This window comes from Vipera berus (assembly GCF_964194415.1).
Source record: "Vipera berus genome assembly, chromosome: 1".
NCBI classification, from domain to species: domain Eukaryota; kingdom Metazoa; phylum Chordata; class Lepidosauria; order Squamata; family Viperidae; genus Vipera; species Vipera berus.
Genome location: NC_138202.1, coordinates 50,052,770 through 50,073,958, shown reverse-complemented (window position 1 = coordinate 50,073,958; position 21,189 = coordinate 50,052,770). Strand labels below are relative to the sequence as shown.

General features: G+C 39.2%; 1 protein-coding gene across 4 annotated transcripts in view; it reads left to right on the top strand.

The window, feature by feature from the left end:
* Positions 1-21,189, top strand: part of NRXN3 (neurexin 3) — a gene marked incomplete at its 5' end in the record, with an annotated part of 1,312,545 nt that overhangs the window by 330,323 nt on the left and 961,033 nt on the right. For all 4 annotated transcript variants that reach the window (XM_081316144.1, XM_081316146.1, XM_081316147.1 and 1 more), the window contains one exon: positions 18,626-19,064. In XM_081316144.1, the coding sequence (XP_081172270.1) occupies positions 18,626-19,064 (439 nt within the window). The remainder of the gene's footprint in view (positions 1-18,625; positions 19,065-21,189) is intronic.

The window sequence follows — 21,189 nt, the reverse complement described above, 5'->3', positions numbered from 1 at the left end:
GAACTTTCCGTCGTGGTCTGAAGACCCATTTGTTTGAATTGGCCGGTCTGGCCTGATGGGGGAGCTGGGTTTTAAATTGTCATTTTAGATTGCATTATTGTTTTTAATTGGGCACTGATTTAATCTTTGTTTTAACTTTTGTATAGTATTGTATTTTTATTTATATGCCCTGTGAACCGCCCTGAGTCCCCAGGGAGAAGGGCGGTATATAAATTAAATAAAACATAAAAAAAAAAAACATAAACATAAACATAAACATCACTGAGAAGGCATGCCTCAGAGGTCCCGTCGGAAGGCAACATTTAAAGGTGAGGACCTGAAGTGCATCCACCCTATCTAACCTCCTTAGGATGGTAAATACCCTTAGGGAAAGGTGGTACCACAAGTAACCTGGCCTTCTGCAGTGTATAGCTTTAAAGATTATTAAAAACACTTTGAGCTCTATCTGGAAAGCAACTGGAAGCCAGTGCAGTTCACACAACAATGGAGTTATACAGGTGAACCGTGAATCAGTCCAGGACGTAACTATGGCCTTAGTCAAATCATGCACCAGAGGCTCAGAAATAACCCCAAACCTCCCTACTGGTTCCAACAGTCAGCTGGGGTTGTCTGTTTGAATAGGCTTATCCTCCCTGCAATGGGGGCAGCTGCAGAGAACTCCAGGGCCAAGAAGGCGTGACCTGTTAATAGGAAGGACAGATGTCAATGTCCCCTTACCCCAGATTGCTTTGCCACTGCCCTTTGCTATTTAAATGCTTTGATGTTCAGCTACGTTTTCCTGTGGGTTCCCTTCCTTGAGAATACCAATATGCTTAACGTCCCTTGAGAATTATCAACACTCAGAATATGTATTTCCATTTTACTTTCAAACTATTTGTTTAAAAAACCTAGAATTTCATTAAAGTGACTTATACTTACTTCAGGCCAACAGAAATGATACTTAACAAATCAAAAATACCTATTGTAAAATAAGATGATTCGGTTCCTCTTATACTTTCTGATTTCCTACTAATTTTTGAATTTAATGATCCAGTACAGGTGAAATGCTTCTCAAAGCTTTGGATAGCTTTCTGTTTATGCTGAGCTTTGTAGTTATCTTGCCCTAAAGAGACTTCATTTTTTAAAAAAAAATATGACACAGCAATTTGTGTTCCAATTCTGGTATATGTTTTTAAAGCAAACACCACTATCCTATTGTGTATGGAAGCTGAGGGTGAGGGGTGGGGAATTAGCACCAATCTATGCAGCAAGAAAAGAAAACACATCTTCACACTATGGTTGATTTCAGAGTTTTGAAAGCAGTAGACCAGTCTTCACTTTGTTCCCTGCTTCCCAATATATTTAATGCACTGTAGGCTGGTATAATGTGCCATATCTCCAAATGATGACATGCAGAAAATATTGCATATTAAAGAAAAGTATGCACAATCCCATTGATAGTTCATTGTTGGTACGAAGTAAATTTTGATTTTTCTGAGTTCTATATGCCTCATATTTGATCTTTTAAATGATATTCAGGTCAATGTTTTCTCTGTTTTGTTTTGGAATATTGGTAGCTGCCTTGAATCTTCAAAATGAGGTGGGTCAAACGTCCAATTGAATATGCTTAAGGAGAGAATGCCACTAATAGCATCCACTTCAAGTACAAATTAGTTAGTTCACTATCACAACATGGAGGAAAATTTCTGCTGAATGAGTAAATATAGGTTTTGTGCAAAGTATCTGAAGGGCTGCTTTACAAAGCACATTAATGTAACTATAGTATGTTGCTGGAGAGTTAAAGTAGTTATACTGGTGCTTTGAAATTGATCCCTGCTGGCTATGCATGCATATACACGCACAAATACTTTACATTTCTCGTTGTCTCTGTGCCTGGATAAACATACATAACAACTGGGGATAGCTTTGAATCGGCTTTGTTAACTTTCTGAAGAACACCCCTATTTTAACATTTCATGGAAGGCTGCTTCATTTACAGCAGGATGCTTTGTGAAGCACATGCTTTTGAATGTTTTGTGTAGCTCAAATATTTATGTGAGGAATACATATAAGAAATGCATCGATAGGTCTATATCACCATGCATGTAAATCACAAACAGGCTGTGTCAATACTATAATACATAGATATACCTTTTCATAAGCATTAGCATGTAGTGTGCTTGGGTTTCAAAGATAATCACAATCACAAAGGTCACTGTACATATGCACTCACATGCATGAATGCATTTATTTATCCATATAATAGCATGATTATGTGTTCAGAAATCTTTGTATTGGCATATGAGAAAATATATTAGAAGACAGAATGTTGCCTTTATACCAGTTAGATTGTCCATTCGGTTGAAATCTGTCCTGATGATCTTCAGCTACAGTATCTAATGTTTCCAACAAGGAGTAAAATGCTTGTGGCTTTCCAGATGCTGCAGCTGAACCACAATTTCCAGCAGCCCAAACAGCTTGCTTCCATGACAGCATTATTGATGGCATGGATCCAAAAGGTCATTGGATTGTGCTCACCATGGAATTGTAGTTACACTGCCAAAAGTGGGGTGGGGGATGGGGAAGAAGGTGTTATAAACTTGAGCTTCCCTGAATTTTATTCGCTCATATCTGAAAATTGTCAAAAATAATAACACTGTTTTTAACCAAAAGAATCAGAAGTACTCTGACAGCAACTCCTCCCACAATGTTACCACGAGAACAGGTGTGAAAAAGATATACTTTTAAAATAGAATTAACCTTACATTTACTTCATGCAAATATTTTGTTCTGATCAATATCAGGACGTAAGATTTACAAGCATCACCATTCAGATTACTGCCATGCCTTCCTTCATGTGTATGTGCAAAGGTTTATTCTTTTAAAAAATAGTGAAATACAAAAACATCTACATCACCAACAAAAAATTAATTCCTATGCTAGTTCCTATTCGAATATTTAACTGTACTATACAGTTTAACCTGGATTAATTTTTTATTGTAAGTATACAGTAAATAATAAAGAAAACTTGAAAATAGAATAGTAATTAAAATAAACATGACAAAAAAAGAAGAAAACAGAAAAAAGATCCACATACTAATGATAAATAATTAATATAAAGTTAATTCAGGTACCAAACGTGTCATTAATTCTATAGCAACAAATTGGGTCATCATCTAATTTTTAGACCATAGAGATGTTTCAGATAAATCACAAACTTACATTCTAGATCCATTTCTTAAAATCAGGAGTTTCTTTCCAATAATATATTTCAATTATCCTCTTTGCCATAAAATATAGTTTGCCATAGTTGAACCTAACTTTCAGACTTAACTATAAGTTTTCTTCCAAAAATATATTAACATATGTACTGTAGTTATTGGAGATCAGAATAGGACCAAATCAAATGACTTAAGGAACCTTTAAATTTCTTGCATCACCAATGTAGAAAACTTGATTTCTGTCCCTTTGAAAACACTTCTCAATTTTATTGTTCATATTAAACAAAGATATTGGTCTATAGCTTGTGAAATCTCTGAAACTTTAATGATATTGTAATCTACGCCTCCTAGAATAATAAAAGAAAATAATAAATGATTGATTATAGTCCTCCAAAAATTTAGGTGCCAATAAGTACTTAAAAATTTTATGCTACCATTTATCCAGTCCTGGCACTTTCTTTTGCAGTGTCTCTATGATATGATATTATGTAATGCTTATGTTTGTGCCTATTTATTTATTTATTATCTTCCTGAGAAGTTCCTTCCACTTTACTATGTTCTAGGAAATTAACAATTTGCTATTTAGTACAAGACTACCTGATTAATATAACTATAGTAATAATAATACTATTGATTAATAGATTCTCTATCAGTAAATAACTGTCCATCATTGGCCTGAATCTCAGAAACAAAATTTCATTGTTTTTCTTATTTCAAATGATAAGTCAATAACTATTTTTCTCTCTCCTGATTCCCACTATGTCTGTTTAATACATTTCAAAGACTATTCAAATTATTTTAAGTATACAAGCCCCAGTTTAATTTTTTCTGCTATAAATACTTGTTATGATTAATCTGTGGTGTTTGCATAACAAGAATAAGTCTTTAACTATCTCTCCCAACTGTGTAAGATCAGTCTTTGAATCTCTTGTTTGCTGAGGTGAAAACAATAATGGATCCCATATAATTTCCATAATTCTTTGTTGTCTGCTTTAAAAACTTTCATATTTCTCTCAGATGAGGAATTGCTTCTTAGGGAAGATTATATTTCAGAAGCATAAGAACTACTAGAAATTTGCTTTTGACCCAATTAGATTCCATCCATTTTGTTCAATTTTTAAAATATAATTTTGAATGTCACTATTTTATAGCAATATTGAAAATATTATCAGATGTGTTCAAATAAGTATCAAATATCATTAAATACATCTACAAAGTTGCCTGAGGCACAGGCTAGGTTACAAAATTCCTCTATTGCTGACCTAAGACAAAAAAAGCCTCTTTCGGAACGGAAGAATATCTAGCACTAACAGAACAAAATAACGTGATATAAGTTTGATTTTGACATGTGACAGCAACTTGAAACATTATTTTGCATTTATTCTGAATCAGTCAGAATAAAATAAATATTTGAAGGAAGGAATTTATGCTACAGCTTTGGAAAGTATTCCAAAGGAGCATTTCTGTTAGATCTAAGCAAGTTTTGAAATGTTAAATAGCTACATCTTTTGCAAAATTCAACTGGCTTATTTGAAAATTATCCACAACTGTCTCTGATTGTGTGTAAATACACAATCAGAACAAAGGAAACAACTCTGTTTAGAACTCCTAACAAAGAAAGTGAGTATAAATACAAATGCATGTGGATATTCCTGGAGACCACTTTCAAGGCAGCTGTATGAACCTTACAAAAACATAGTTCCTTTAATGAATCAAGGAAAAGTACTTTATGCTCATGCACATTGTGAAGCATCTTTGCATAGCTCCACTATATAAAATGGTTCCCACTTTGCAGTTATTGGCAGAAGTTCTTTAAATCTAGGCTAGAGGGCTTTTCGTAAGATCAGGTTGGCAAAAGAGAATTGTAGAATCGGTTAATCAATTGCCTTGTTATGTCAGTTTTGGCTGGCTGGCAGGCTGGCTGGCAGTAATGGTTCCAGCCAGTTGTGCAAGCTTCTGATTATAGTTTCCTTTTCTATTTCAAGGAAAACAAAGAAAAATACTCAGCGAAAAATGCTCATACTAAACAGATTTTTTGACCCTTATTTCTCTTGCTGGCTTTATTTTGTATTTATACTCTGGTGCTTCACTCTATCTTGAATGTGCAGAGAGGTTGTGTTGTGATTCAGGGTCAGCCTGTGGGTTCGGCATTTGGGTCGGACAATTCAGAGGAGGAGGAGGGGGGTGATGGAGAGGTTGCTGAGGGGGTTGGAGAGCTTGCTGATGAGAGCCCTCAGCCAGGCCCCTCCCACATGGTTACGACGCAGACCCAGCTGTGTGAGCCTGACAGCGTGGATGAAGATGACCCACAGCTGGCCCTGTTCAAGGACGCCCGACGCAGGAGGCAGTCAATCAGGAGTAAACAGAGGAAGGCAATGGGGCACCTCGGAAGGAGGCAGAGAGAAGCCACGCCCTGAACTGTTTAAAAGGGGAATGCGTGGGAGGGCTGGTTTGCTGAAGGCAACCGTTTGAATAGTTCCTGTTTCATGGTTCGTGTCTTGTTTTGCTCTATTTGCTTTTGTGTTCATAAATTTGGCAGGCTTAGTTCCAGCCTCTTGCCTTCTTGTAAAGGGGTTGTCCCTGCCTTATCTGCAGGGCCGGTAGTAGGCTGGTACAGAACAGGTTGATAGTATGTGCCCAGCAGAGAAGAAATAAAATATCCTACCAATACATGGTTAATTCTTGGGGAAACCTAATCCAGACATTTTCCTAATTACTATAGTCAGAATGCTTGTAATATGCTTTTTTCTTTTGCCATTTACACATATTTTCAGAGCAGTTTCCTGGGTAAGACAAAGGATCTCTAGTGTCCTATTTTCCATAGCTATATTACTACTTTTATGGGCTTAAAGGGGTTAAAGCTGAAATAACCAAAAACCAGTTCCTTGTCTATCCAAGCTCACATTATTATTTCCAGTGACTTCAGAAAATTCTTCCTTTTAATACAGTTACATAGATAGTATCAGGGCTTTTTTTCCTCATAGAACACTCAGAACGGAGTTCCGGCACCTTTTTTGGATGGAACCTTGTAGCGTAGGCAAGGTGGGTTGTATGACATGTGTGAGTTCCGGCACCGTTTTCTTTTATAAAAAAAAACACTGGATAGTATAAAGTGTTCCTTTTGTATATATCTTATGCTCTTTGCTTTTCCCTGCACTTTGTCCCATTTTACTAGTTAACTTTTTTTCCTTTGATGTTTGCTGATTTTTAATCAATAAATTTCAAGATATATGTTTGCAACTGAACTAAGTGTCATGTATGCCTGGGTGCAGGGATTGACTGAAAATGTACTGAGTGCAAACTAAAAGTTGCCCAATAATTTTCTAACATTATTCAATGAAAAGCCTAAAAATAAACTCATAGGGGAAATATTTTATTAAATGTACTGAATCATCCATTGAGGTTAGTTTTCAGCTTTGTTAAGGGTGATTCATAATCTATGCATTATAATTTAAGTAGTATCTTTCATGGTTTATTATTTTTGTGGATGGATGTTCTGGGGCCTTTTGTGTTAAAATGAATCTATTGGAAATGGGATTATAGTTCTGTTTTTCTATCAATAACACTAATCTGAGTAGGAATGAGCAAATTAAGAGTTAATAGATGCTATGGACTGTGTACAAATTATGAACTTTCTATAGGGGTACACATATTTGTTATACCTTTTTCTCCATCTGGGAATTTTATTTATTTAATAAATTGATAAAGCCATTCATTTATGGGTGGTTAATGGACATTTTTTCTAAATTCACCTCACAGGGTGATTGTTGTGGGGAAAATATGAGGAGGAATGTGTATCAGGTATATTCACTGCCTTGAGTTATTTATAAGAATAATAAAGGTGGGATACCTAGATAGATAGATAGATAGATAGATAGATAGATAGATAGATAGATAGATAGATAGATAGATAGATAGATAGATAGATGATAGATAGATAGATATTGCAGCCAGCTGACATTAGTGAAAAAACAACATCTATGTTTATATTCCTAACTAGAAACCTCTTATAAACCTTTTTCATGAAACAGAACAAAATGATCTTACGTTTTATAGCTTTGATGATTAAAAAAATAGAAAAATGGAAGTTTTCTTTTTATAACCATAGAATAAAATGATTTTGTAATTGTACTTATATTTTACTGCAAAGAAAATTGGAAGCTATTTCTATTACTTTTCATTCTTTTGCACTTTTTGTCTTTACTTTTTCCTTTCTTTTCTTTATGTTAGTTTTTATATTCTTTACAAACCTCTCAATAACAAATTTACAAAGGAATAACTTTTAAAACAGCAAGTTACAATAATAGCAAAATAATTCTAGAACATACTTTACTCTCAGCTGAGACACCCATATACAGGCGTTCTATTGCAGGAGAACTTTTGTTCCTTTTCTCAAGATTTTTGTTGTAAAGCAGAGTCAGCTTGCTGTCTCTTTTGTGGATGTGGTCTGTATCTTTTAATGGCTTTGATAATTCCTACTCCTTCTATCTGTATGAGACATAATTTTGCTTCCTAAAGAGGCCAGAAGTAGTTCAACCACATCAGAAGTGCCACAGGACATATATATTTAGCCTTTAAACAACATGCTTAGCAAGTTACTTAAAATTTTAGCACACATGTGTGTGCACGTGCGCGCACACACACACACACACACACACACACAGAGATCATAGTAAGTTTGCTTAGTTTAAATCTCATAGTTTGTGGTTTAGCATACTGCGTAAATTCAGCAGGGTCAGTTAGCATATGATTTGGTCCATCAGGGAAACCCCCCCAAATAGACAAATTTAGTAATCAAGTTAAGTACGTCCAAGTTCTAGTTATAACTCTTTATATGCTATTTTCTTAATTTCATACATTTGGATGAACTGTGATTTTACTTTGCAAAAATAAATATGGCTCAGCGATATTTTTCCTACATCTTGTGTTGTAGAATAGAGACACAAAAGTAGTTCAGTCAGTCTGGGGTTAATTGTGAATATTGGTTAAGAACTGTCTGTGTTTAAATAAAATGACTTGTCTAGAATTAAGTTGGCCTCTCATTCGCTTGCCTCAAGTAAGTAAAATCCAATGAAAGAAAATCCAGCTGAGAGTTTGTTGCCCAGCAATAGGTAAACTCAATATTTACTTAATTATTTTATAGTTACAATACAGTTAGCATCAGGCCTTACAGTAACATAGCATCTAAGTACAGCATTTACTTCTGTCTTTAATCCAATGAAGGAAATGAACTGAATTATTAGGAAATTGACTTAGATGTAAAGAACAGTTTTTCTTTTGTCCTGTGGGAATTATCTCCAAATAAAATAACCTTAAAAATTATTGGATAAATAATAAGCAGTATTAAATAATCAAAGAAATAAAAATATGGTGCCACCTACTTCTTCATTTAGTAAACAGAGCTAGTTTAAGGACATCACATCATACGCAGTTGCTGGAGATGGGGGTGGTGTTTAAACAGAGTGTCAGGCTCAAGTAGTCTCTATGTGTAGAGTAAATGTATGAAAATAAGAAAAAATACTGCTGCCTACTTCTGTTGTGCCACTCCTGAGAGAGTTGCTGGGGTTTTCAAGCAGACATGTCCATCCAAAGCCTAACACATCTGTTGTTGTTGTTGTTAGTTGCGAAGTCGTGTCCGACCCATCGCGACCCTATGGACAACGTTCCTCCAGGCTTTCCTGTCCTCTACCATCTTCTGGAGTCCATTTAAGCTCACGCCTACTGCTTCAGTAACTCCATCCAGCCACCTCATTCTCTGTCGTCCCTTTCTTCTCTTGCCCTCAATCTTTCCCAGCATTAGGCTCTTCTCCAGTGTGTCCTTCCTTCTCATTAGGTGGCCAAATAGATTGGGCTAATGAAAGCTTTAGGTGGGCAGTTATGTGTTAGGCATAGGGTGGTTAAATCTGACAGGGTCATTCTGCTATGGAGGATTTTATTACTTGGTGACTTTTGATTTGGCAAGTTTCATCTAATTAAATCTTTAATTTCTAGTTCGGGTACTATGGCTTTCCCATTTTCAGTACATAGTTTTAATATCTCATTTTGCAGAATTCATCTACAATGTCTATAGTAGCCTTTAAACCTGAAGTTGCACTGGATTTCCAGATTCCTTAAAGCAACCATACTATATTAGCATAAATCATTGGTGTTTAATCACTGCCCATGAATGGTGACAAGATATATTACAGGACTAGTTCAATAGTTTCAGATTTTTCCACGGCACCATCACTGCCTTCACATCTCTATTATTTTTTAAAAAATGGGGCTAACTTCATATCGTCTTCCAATATGATAGGTGTTATGTATTGATGTAAATTACTTGAGAACCGTTATTAATAGTTAACTGCTGTGTCTGTTTAAACTCCAGACTGCTTGTCTGAGGAATTGTTAGCTTGTGATTTGGGCGGGAAATACTGCTTTAATTCCATTGGCCGCCACCTATTGGTGGTCCATATAAATAGAAGCAGTTTGTGCTGCTTCTGTGTTAACCTAATAAACATGTTGCTGTTTTCACCGTTCGCCTCATCAGTGTCTGATTCCAAAACATAACAATAGTTACAAGACAGTTCTTTGTTTGAGTATGTGTTTGCTTTTAATTTTATCAACTCTCTCGTCCTGGAGGGGTAGGTTATTGAAGGAACCATATCAAAATACTGCTTTGCGAATTCCTATTTTGAAGGCCAAGAACTCCATTGCTTTTAGAAAGATACGCCACTGTTCAAAAGATACAATTGTCGGAGTAACTATAAATTAGGATTTTTATTCTCACAAATATTTCACTGGTGGCCATGGCAACTGGACTATTAAACTTGCGGTCCAAATATCAATAGAGCACAAGATTTGGAGAAGATGCTCTAAAACCCCAATTTATATTGGTAAATGAACATTATACTGATCAGTTGCCTCTACACGGATATACATTACAATTTATTTGTTCTATCATGTTCCAGGTCATGGGGCAACTTTTTCTCAGAGAAATCTTCTGGTAGTTTGTGCTATTCTAAAAGAGTATATATTTTCTAGGAAGTAGAACCTGTTGAATGCAATAGGATTTTCAAACACAGATGGAAAGAATTGGACTCTGTTCAATAAATCCAACCAATTGTCTCTAAAGAACACTTATATATCTTGATATGTATTAGAATAATCACTTCTAAGTTATTAGTAAGCCTCCCTTTCCATCTTTCTTTGTAATAGCTGGTTGTTTACTTTCTAAACAGTGTACAACCAAAATATGCAATATTGTCTAATCCTGTAATCCTGTGCTATTATTTTAAATGTACCAGTAGTGTTTGGGGAGAGGGTTATTTGCACAAAATTGTACATTTCACCTTTGAAATCTTTAATACTCTACTGATTGTTCATTGGGTTAGTGTAGTCCTGAACATAAAATAGAAAAATGTATGTTTTAAATTGCTGTTATATGACATGGAATTGGAATTGGAATTCCCAGCCTGTCCTACATCAACAAATGAGGTAAGATAGAATATTGGGAGGCTAGTTACAGGCCGATGTTGAAACATATCAAAGATGTGATTAGGGCTTCGAACATCAATGATGGAAAATTAATTTTAATATTTCAGTAAATATGAGGTTGAAAAGATTAGCTCATAATCTGTGCCTGTATGGGAAAAATTAGGAGGGCTGTACACATTTAAAAATGTTTTCGAAGAAGTGCTTGAAACCTTATTCAAGTGCAGCTCCTGCCTACAATTAATTAAAGCAGTTTGACTTTTTCAAGCTGCAGCCTGATTCTGGAAACAAAAGGTACAGCTGTTTTAAGAGTCAGACTAATTTTATTGAGCAGGTTCCTTGTATCTTTTTTCAGACTTGCACCCCTGAAGCCTTTGATTGAGTTTTGAAGCAATTTTTCTGAATTATTTTTAAAGCAAGCACAGTCCTAGAAGTTAGCCCATAAAGATTTGGGCTGAGTGTATGTCCTTAGTTTGAATGCTTTAATCATGAAAAGTGATTGAGTGAATTTTTTTAGATAGTGGAAAAATGGAAATAAACCACTTTTGAGTTCTGTTTTTCTGAACTCTTTCACAAAAATTTCTACCTGTGTTTTGTAAAGAAAGCTTCAATAGCAATTTTTCAAAGACTATTATTTGCTCAGAAATGCAAGTTTTTGGAGCAACAGTAGCTTATCATATTGCCCCAAAGGGTTTTGCAGGAAAATAATTAGGCAGCTGTCGCTTATTTCAAATGCAACATTGTCCCCCCTCTAAACAAAAAAATGTGGTAGAAATTAGCCCCTTTTAAATGCCTGTGAATTGAGGGAGAAAATACATGAGTAAGGAAGTTGAGCCCATTCTACACAAATGAATCTGGACAGTTCTTTAAGCCAGAGTGTCCAGTTCACTAGCATCTATTCAGCAATTTGGGAAATAGATATTTAGTGTTCAACATTAAAAAGAAACCCATCTTACAACATCAATTTGATTGTTTCAAAAATCATTTGACTCTTCCTCAATGTGGTGCCTTCCAGTTCTATTGGATTACATTTTCCAGAAGTTGCATCCATAACTGAATTTAATAAATTATTTTCCTGACAGAATACAACACATCATAGTTATTTATAAGCACATTCAAAACCTATTATGTTCCTGATGACATAATTGAAAGTTTGCCAGTGTCAAATACATTCACTTATCTACCATAGATTTCTAGTCCTCTCAAATCATCCTAAACCTAGCTGCTGGTTTTATGGTAGGACCAGGAGCACCTTTCCCACTTTCCCATTTAGCTCTGCTTTATCTGTGGTGAACATAGTATAACAAGGCTGGAAGGGACCTTGGAGGTCTTCTAGTCCAACCCAGCTTGGCAGAAGAATTTATATCTTTCCAGACAAATGGTAGTGTTATGACTTTCCTTCCTTAGATCTGGGACACTTCAATGTACCTCCATATCCCTCAGATCTTGCTATTCTTAAAGCACCGGGAAGGGAAGGGAAGGGAAGGGAAGGGAAGGGAAGGGAAGGGAAGGGAAGGGAAGGGAAGGGAAGGGAAGGGAAGAACTGTCTCACCATTATAACTTATATAAAGGGGAAAGGAGATACTGATGCTGCTAAAGTATATCCCAACAGCTTGAATATTTACAATATTGTCTTTGAAACATTTCAGCTAAACAGGGATACACTGCTCCTATACCTGGAGGTTCTACTCCATTTTAATTTACAATCCAAATCACTGTTGTAAGTGAGCACTACAAGCTTCATTGATGCAGATTTTAAACCACAGAATTATTGGTATGGGTATATAATTTTGTATTTTGCACATTTTTTCATGTCATTTCCTGTAGCCAGAAGCTGATGTTACTACAAATCATAGAACTAATTAAACCTAATGCTATACAAAGCTAAACTATTTTTTACCTGAATATTTACGTTAGAAGATAATCAATTTTTCTTCTGTTTCTATATGAAAGAGATTTCCCATCAACCCATGTTAGGTAATTTGATTATTGAGAATAGATCTCCTGATGCTCAGTAAAACTTGATTTGTCTTAACAGGAGCATCGGAGAACATTAAAAATCTTCAATTAATTTAGACATTTGGATAAATGGGAGTGATATTTGCAAAGGAATGCAGTGACTTGCATATATGCAACCAGTGTACACAGTAAATCAACCAAGACATTTAGATAAGCAAGGTACAGATAATTGATCTTCTGCTCTAATTGCCCATCAGTTTAGGTTAGAGTCAGAGCGGTAAGAAATAAGTGCATGAGCATGCGGAAGCATTTTCATTAAGGCAGGCACCACAAAGTAGTGGATGGTCAGTATGATAAAAACTGGTATCCCGAAAACTGAATTGTTAATTGGAAAGAAAAACTGATATTGGGACTGTAGCTCCTCATGTCCCCGTATAACAACATGGAAAAACAAAGAAAGGGAGACTTCCCTGGGCTTGCGTTTTCCTTCTGGACAGAGGTGTTAGATTGAACTTAAGAGAAAGAGTAACTGAATAGACACTACTGGGCAGTGGAAGCAGAATCTCTCCAAGGGACTCTTAACCTTTAAGGGTGTAAACAGAAATGAATACACGTGCACAGGCATATGCCTTCAGATTTTACCCATCATACAATATACCTTTGGTGGTGAGCTGCTCTTGGAGGGCACATTACAAGACAATGGGGACATCTAGTGGAATGCTGTAAAGCTGCATTTGAACATGACCCAAGGAAACATGGCCAGCAGTCAGCGCACACAAGGGAATGAGGTTTCCTTCTTAATTTTACTAACTGTGAAGTGACATATCCAATGGCTACAGCCAGATATGATATGTTCCACTTTCTGAATTGATTACAGATAGAGTGATTGCTGGTCTGAGGCTAAAATGTGGTTGTTGCTACTCAGGGATTTTTTTTCTCATAGAACGCTCAGAACGGAGTTCCGGCACCTTTTTTGGATGGAACCTTGTAGGGTAGGCAAGGCGGGTTGTATGACATGTGTGAGTTCCGGCACCTTTTTCTTTTACAAAAAAAGCACTGTTGCTACTGCTGTTGATATGGTGATTAGATGGATTTTTTTAAAAAAAGCCAAAGCGAATTTTGTTATTGATCAAATTGTTTAGACTAGTAAGGAGTTTGGAAGGAAGCATTATGCTATGTAGCCCACTTTCCAAAGTCATTTGTGAGACTTCAATAACTATTCCATTCAGCTCAGTGGGTTTCTATGAGAGGAAACCTCATTAAATAAAATAGGATTTTCTTTGCCTGTTATTCAAAAATATCAGCTGAAATTGTGAACCTCTCCACATTTCAAAGGTTTAGGTTTCATGATTTCAGCATAAAGCTCTTCAACACTTACTGAATTGAGCTATCCATCTTAGATTGACTGGCTATTGCTCAGACTCTTACAGGATGTGTTGTGCCAGCCTACAGTTCCTGTCCAATTTTACAAAAGATAAGGAAGTTGCATTAGGAATGAAGGTGGCTGCACTAGGAATAAAGATAAAGTCTGCAAAGCAGACCTTGTGTTTATTCCTAATGCAACCACCTTGTCTTTAATACAATTGGGGAAGAAACTATAGACTGGCACATCATGTCCTATAAAAGACTGAGGAATAGCCAGTCAATTTAATCCTGGCAACTACAGGGATGCATCAGTGTGCTTTTCATATCAGTGGTTTGCCGCTGTCATTTTCTGGGACTTTTTTTTCCAAATTTCCAATCTAGCCGATAGCCCTTCCAATGGCTTTCCTTCCAAGCACTAACTAGGCCTGTCTTTGACTGTAAATAAAATCCATAAGTTGCCGCCATTAGAAAAGATGGGATGGTTATATAGAATGCTCCTATACAATTTTATGTTCTGCAAGGTACTTACAAGATTCGTCCTCATGTGTCGGGCCTCGGGAGCCCGACACTTGAGGGGGGGCCCCTCCACCTCTACGGCACCCCCTGCCTGGCACCCGCCGGACCCGCCCAGCTCTACAGCGGCCCGAGAGGCTCCGGAGGCCACGCCGGACTTGCCTAGCTCCTCAGCGGCCCGGAAGGCTCCGGGGGCCGCGCTGCCGCTTCTGCTTTCCCCATCCGCGCCGCGGCTGCCGTCTTCGCCCGGCGGCGCGTCTGCGCAGGTCTCCCCGGCCCACGGCGCGACCGGCAGAGGCCCGGACCCACCCTGCGTCACGGCGGCCTGGGAGGCTTCGGGAGTTTCGGCCGTGCTTCAGGAGGCTTCGGAGACCGCGCTGCTGCGGCTGTCTCCTCCGGCCGACGCCACGCCTGCACGGGGCTCCCCAGCCGGTGGCACGCCCAACGGAAGCTCCAGACCAGCTGGTAGTGGGACCGCCGCTTCGGGAGCCCGCAGCACAACGCCGGCCCTTCCCCGGTTTCGGCTGCCGGGACCACGTTCAGCGGAGCAGCCCGGGGCACTGGACGGTCGTGCACGGGACTGTGTTTCTCGGGAGCCGGCGAGCCTGTTGGGGGACGGGTCCCTCCCCGTCGCAATGCTTGGGTGGCTGGGGCCCCGGAACGTAGACGACCACAGGGGGGTCCAGAGATGGGCGCGGCAGGGAGGGGGTGAGGGGGTGGAGCATGGTGGCGGCAGAGCACGGGAGGAGGCTTACCTGGTTAGGCGCCGGGCGAAGGGGCTTGTAGGGGAGGGGTGGGAAAGATATAGGGAATGGGAGGGCGTGGGCGTGTTTGGGTGGAGTATGGGTGGGTGTTTCGGGTGTGTATATAGCAGCGTTGGCTGCAGGTAGCGGCCAACGCTGGCTTTGTCTCTTGCTGCGGCTGTTGCCTTGGGGAATAAAGTGCTTTCAGTTTGCTTGGGGAATAAAGTGCTTTCATCATGATTGTGACAACGTGCTTTCCTCATATCCCTGAGGCAGAAAGGATGGAGGCTGTTTTAGAAAGCTCTTGCCCTGCAGCTTAGCTTTCCCACACCCCAGGAACTGAGCCAATCAATGTTGCTACTCACATACAGTTTAGTTCAAGATATTCTAAGGCCCATTGATTGCTACATCCCCTGTTCTTTCCTCTCCTACCCAGCATTGCCTATGACTGGAAAAAACACCCACCATCTGCTTCCCTGAATATGTGGTAGGGTGAGGTTTGGATGTTTAGCTGAAATGTTGTTTCAGTCAGGCCTACCTTTCCACCAATGCCACATTCCTAAATTATTCCTATGCACATCTGCTTTTGGAATTTATTTATTTATTTATTTTAATTCCATTTATATCCCGCCTTTCTCCGAAGACTCAGGGCGGCTTACAAGCTTACAAGAATTGCTTCTATTGAAAATATGAGACTTGCTCCTGCATAAATACAAGTAGTCCTTGACTTACAACAGTTTGTTTAGTGACAGATTGAAGTCACAATGGCACTGGAAAAATAACTTATGACTGTTTTTCACACTTACAACTGCCATAGTATCCCCATGGCCATGTGATCAAAATTCAGACATTTGCCAACTGTCTCATATTTTTGACGATTGCAGTGTCCTGAGGTCATGTGATCCCCTTTTGCAACCTTCTGACAAGCAAAGTCAATGGGGAAGCTGGATTCACATAACAACCATGTTACTAACTTAACTGTAGTGATTCACTTAACAACAACAACCTTTACTAGGTTGTAAAATGGGGAAAAACTCACTTAACAAACTGTCTTGCTTAGAAACAGAAATTTTGGTTTCAATTGTGGTCAAAAGTCGAAGACTATCTATATACCAGGATTCACACTGCCTCTGTACTGAAAAGGAGTCAAGACTTGAAGAATTCAGCCAGGGGAATGTTACACCTCATAGAGGCGCGAGTATTTTTGATTGCCTCTCAATTGCAAATGTTTCTCTCTCTTTCTCCCCATACACACAGGCACGTTGCCCGCATACAAGAATGTTTTCTGACTGCACTATGCACCTGTTCTTCTGCATTATGCTTTATCAGTGGGCCAGCAACAAGATGGAGGCTTAATTGTGAGGCCGTGTCCTCAGCAAACTCCAAGTGGGCTGAGCTCAAGCTATGGCAGCTGGAAAATGTAGATGATACAAACTCTGTATACTTGGTTTACATTAGTCTGAGGGAAGGGCTGGTGGCATGCCTGTAAGATTTTTCTCTCCAGGATATTTCTGTTGTTGAACACACAACGTGCTTCTGTTTTCTGCAATATTCTTTTTCAACATGTTCTGAAAACATTGGTATTTCCCTGAGAAGAATGAAGTCTCCTCGGTGTTGGCTACATCCTACTGGGGCACACAAGCAGAGCTTGTTACATAGATAATTTTTGAATTGTAATAATTAGTCTGAGTCAAAGGACAGTTCATGTATAATTTCAGCTTTAAGAAAACAAAAGTGCAAATAGTGCAGATACCATTGTATTTTTTAAGGTCAAGCTATCACACACAATTTTTATATATAGGAGCTTCAGGGAAGGGTTTAGTTAAACATCATGATCATTACGCTATAAAATAAAAGGTTTAAAAATGCCTTTGCAGGGCTGCTTATCCTCTTCGTACTCCTTGGTTCCATAGCATAGTCTATATTAACAGATTTATAGTTGTGCAAAAAATAAATAATTGAAATACTGTATCTTGCCCAATGTGGATAGCAAATATTTTGCACAATTACGTTTCAGGGTTTAGGTATTCACAGGAGGGAAGTAGTGTTTTTCTTTTTTTTATATGACCATCAAATAAACAAACATTCTCTATAGTACTCAGAGCAGAGAATTGCAGGTATTTTGACTTTTTTAAAAATTGATCACACATGCCTATTGTTATGCTCCAAACAGCAAAAGGCATCTTGAGGTATCCATGAAGCTTTTCCATTTTATCTTCAACTCATCCATAGGAGATGAATTAAACTGGAAATTTATTATTTGGATAATATCATCCAACAATCTTCAGGTCTGAGTATCAGTTTGAATCCAGATCCCTGAATTCAGTGTTGTGCCTAGTATATTCTTCCAAGTTATTTAAGATGCATTCACATGTTAATTATTGAACCACTTCTGTGACTACTAGGCATATAAATGTACTCAATCCAATATTCTCAGTCCCTTCAGAATTCAAATTTTATTATCTGGAAATGGTTTTTAGTATCAGGAAAGTCTGTGAACTTGTGATGGGCATTCCGTCATCTTCCCCTCAACTAGCAGTAATAAATTTACTTAATTTTGTCTATTTTCAGAACGCACACTTGGAATTTTGAAATGTCATTCGTACAAACTGGTACATTATTTGGCAAAAAAATTGATCGTTATTTTGTATCCCTGGTTACTGCCAGCTTGTTGTTAATCTGAACTTAATCAAAACAGGTGACACTGTTTGCCAAACTATATGATCACATGCAACAATATTAAATAAAATTGAAGAGTTTATGATAACTCTTGTCGCCCTTTTCATTGCACGATTCAAAACTGATAGTGGTACAGAATAATAATACATAGAACACACTATTTATCTGTGCATAATACTAAGTACAGAGTATTTCTGCTGTATTAGCCGGAGTCTTTTGATGGAGTCATGGTAGGACTTAAAGCCAAAGTTGAGGATTGTAGTGAAAGGCACCTGCCAAGGTCTCTGCTTTAGCAGGGGGTACCTCTGTCAACTTTGAGAATTTTCAACTCAGAGCTTCTTCATTTATACTCCTGAGTCTTTGTTCTAGCAAGCATATACTGATAAAACAAGGAGAAAGATAAACTTCTTTGGGCCTCAGTTCTATGTGATGTCATGGACTGAACTCTGAAGAAGGAAAAAGAATGGTTAAAAGTAGAAGCTGATCTGTGAATCCTTACTGGGGTATTTCCAATATGCCATTCAAGAACTTAGAATTAACCCTGGCTTATTGCATTTCTAGGAATATTAAATTCTAACCGAAAGTCCCATTCAGTCATACTCCAATATTAGATAACCTTTAGGTGTACAGTATCTTTCTAAAGTATGCATTGTTTTCTGATTGATATGTAATTCTTTTCCTTCTCCCATGTAGGTTGTTTATAAGAATAATGATATTCGTCTGGAGTTATCTCGTTTGGCAAGGATTGGTGACACAAAAATGAAAATCTACGGGGAAGTGAAATTTACATGTGAGAATGTGGCCACGTTGGATCCAATCAATTTTGAAAATCCCGAGGCCTACATTAGTCTTCCTAAGTGGAACACCAAGCGAATGGGGTCTATCTCTTTTGACTTCCGCACTACAGAGCCCAATGGCCTTATTCTTTTCACTCATGGTAAACCCCAGGAAAGGAAGGATTCCAGAAGCCAGAAGAACACCAAAGTGGATTTCTTTGCAGTAGAACTCCTGGATGGAAATCTCTATCTTCTTCTTGATATGGGCTCTGGAACTGTCAAAGTAAAGGCAACTCAGAGGAAAGCTAATGATGGAGAATGGTATCATGTTGATATACAGAGAGATGGTAGATCAGGTATGCACCAAATCCTTGAAAAGTGTAAACACATTCATTTCTCTAATAGAAAGTCTCAGTGGCGTAGCGTGGGTTGTCAGCACCCGGGGCAAGGCAAGTAATTTGCGCCCCCTAACCTGTGGATTTTAGCACTCGAGTCTCTTCCACTAGCTCAGGAATTCTGGGAGTTGAAGTCCATGAGTCATAAAAGAGCCAAGGTTGCCTACCCCTGAGTTAGGTTCAAGGCAAAAAAGGGTCTCTGGAGAAGAGGGAAAATGCTAGTTTAAAACTGAAACAAGGCAACTTTAAGGTGCCTCAGCTGTGATTTAGGATGAGACAAAGAGAGGACATGGCGTTGAAAATGGTTAATGGGGCATGTTTGTTCCACTCTTAGTGGACGTCAGGATAAACCCCACGAGAGAATGACCTTACAACAGATGTGAATAGGCTTGGACTACGTTTGTAGATTGAGTGCATACATCACATGGAGCGATGATGGGCTTCATCAAGATTTATGATCCCACAATTGGCTAGTTTTCTCCATCTTGTCCTAAACCCTGGATACCAACCACGGTTTATGGCTTAGCATGTGGCATGGGGTTGACCCAACATGTTAGGCGACAAACAATGACTTCCAACTTACAATGCCTCAGCTTCCCAAGGTTATTCCAAAGCCGGAAAAGCCAACCAACCCACCCTGCAGCTTTGCCTGCTTAGACTGAACCCCAGGAATTCATACTTGCTGCGGCGCCCGACCTATTTTCTGCCCAGACGCTGCTTATCCAAGCCAAGCCGCCTCCTTCTCTTTGGCACCTCACCCCAAACAGAAACTGAGATTGAAGGCAGAAGAAGAGTTCAAGCTTTTAATGGGGGGGGGGCGAGGGCTGCTTTTCTGCATTCCAGCAGGACAGGATTTATTTTTATTTTTATTTTTTTAAAAAAGCGCCTTTTGCAGAACAGAGACAGCACGGGCGCGCCCACAAACACACACACACACACGCACACGCACCCGACCATGTCCTCTCGCCCCTAAAGTCTGCATGCACGGTTGGATCGGCAACCTGCCGACGCAGCTTTCGTTCCAGAGCAGGGACCCCCGGAGAGACGCTGCAGCGATCCTCCCCCCGCGGGAAATCCACCCTCTTTCAAGCCCCGCCGCGCCCCCCCCCCGCCTTTGGCAACCCCGGGAGCGCCTTGGGAGAGCCTCCGCAGCGGAGCCCCGGGCTTGCAGGAGGGCCGTGCTCTGTGCACGCTCAGGAGCCGCCTTCTCCTTTGCGGGGGGGGGAGGAGGGAGAGAAGGCTTCCGTCCAGCGCCGGAGCGAAGGCGGAGCGGCCCGAAGGAGGAGTCACGCTGTGTGGTTGTGTGTTTGTGTGTGTGTGTGTGTGTGTGTGGCGCGCCGTGGGGCGTCAGGCCCTTCCCGGCTGGGGCGCCGTCGAGCGCGCCCCCCCAGATGTTGCGCCCGGTGCGGCCGGCCCCCCCTGCACCCCCCACGCTACGCCACTGGAAAGTCTTTTTAAACAATAGAATTAGATGAATTGCTTGACAGTAGCAGTTGTCTGTAATTGTATATTGCAGGTTTAACTAAGGTGATGGTTTTGAGCTGGAATACTGTAACAGCATCCCAAATGTTACAAATGAAAGTAAAGGTGTCCAGAGTAGAATTCAACTTGTATTCTTAGACACTTTCCATCACACACCGTATTTGCATAATTTTTGGCTTGTCTTTGTATCCATGTGATTCCACACTTACTTTATTTCTGGCTAAGCTGTGGTTCAAAAATCACTCTGAAGCTGATTTACAGCAGCAGCAATTAGTTTTTTTCAGGAGCTCTGAACTAGACTTTTTTCTTATTGTAAAGAAAGAAAGCTCTCCTGACTTGAGCTTTCCTCTTTCCACTACTGGAAAGATTTCTAAACATTTCTAAGCTGTACCTAGACAGAAGAAAGTAAAGAAGGATGGTTGGATGGATGGATGGGGAGAGAGAAAGAGAGAGAGTGAGAGAAATGAAAGTGACAATCTCTGCTTCACAGAATGCTGATGTGGTAAGCAGAGGTGGAGCCCTAACTGGCAAAAATTCAGTTATATTACCTGTAACTTTTAGAAGTCCAGTAAAGACCTTCTGGGGGAAAAATGTGTTCTGCCAC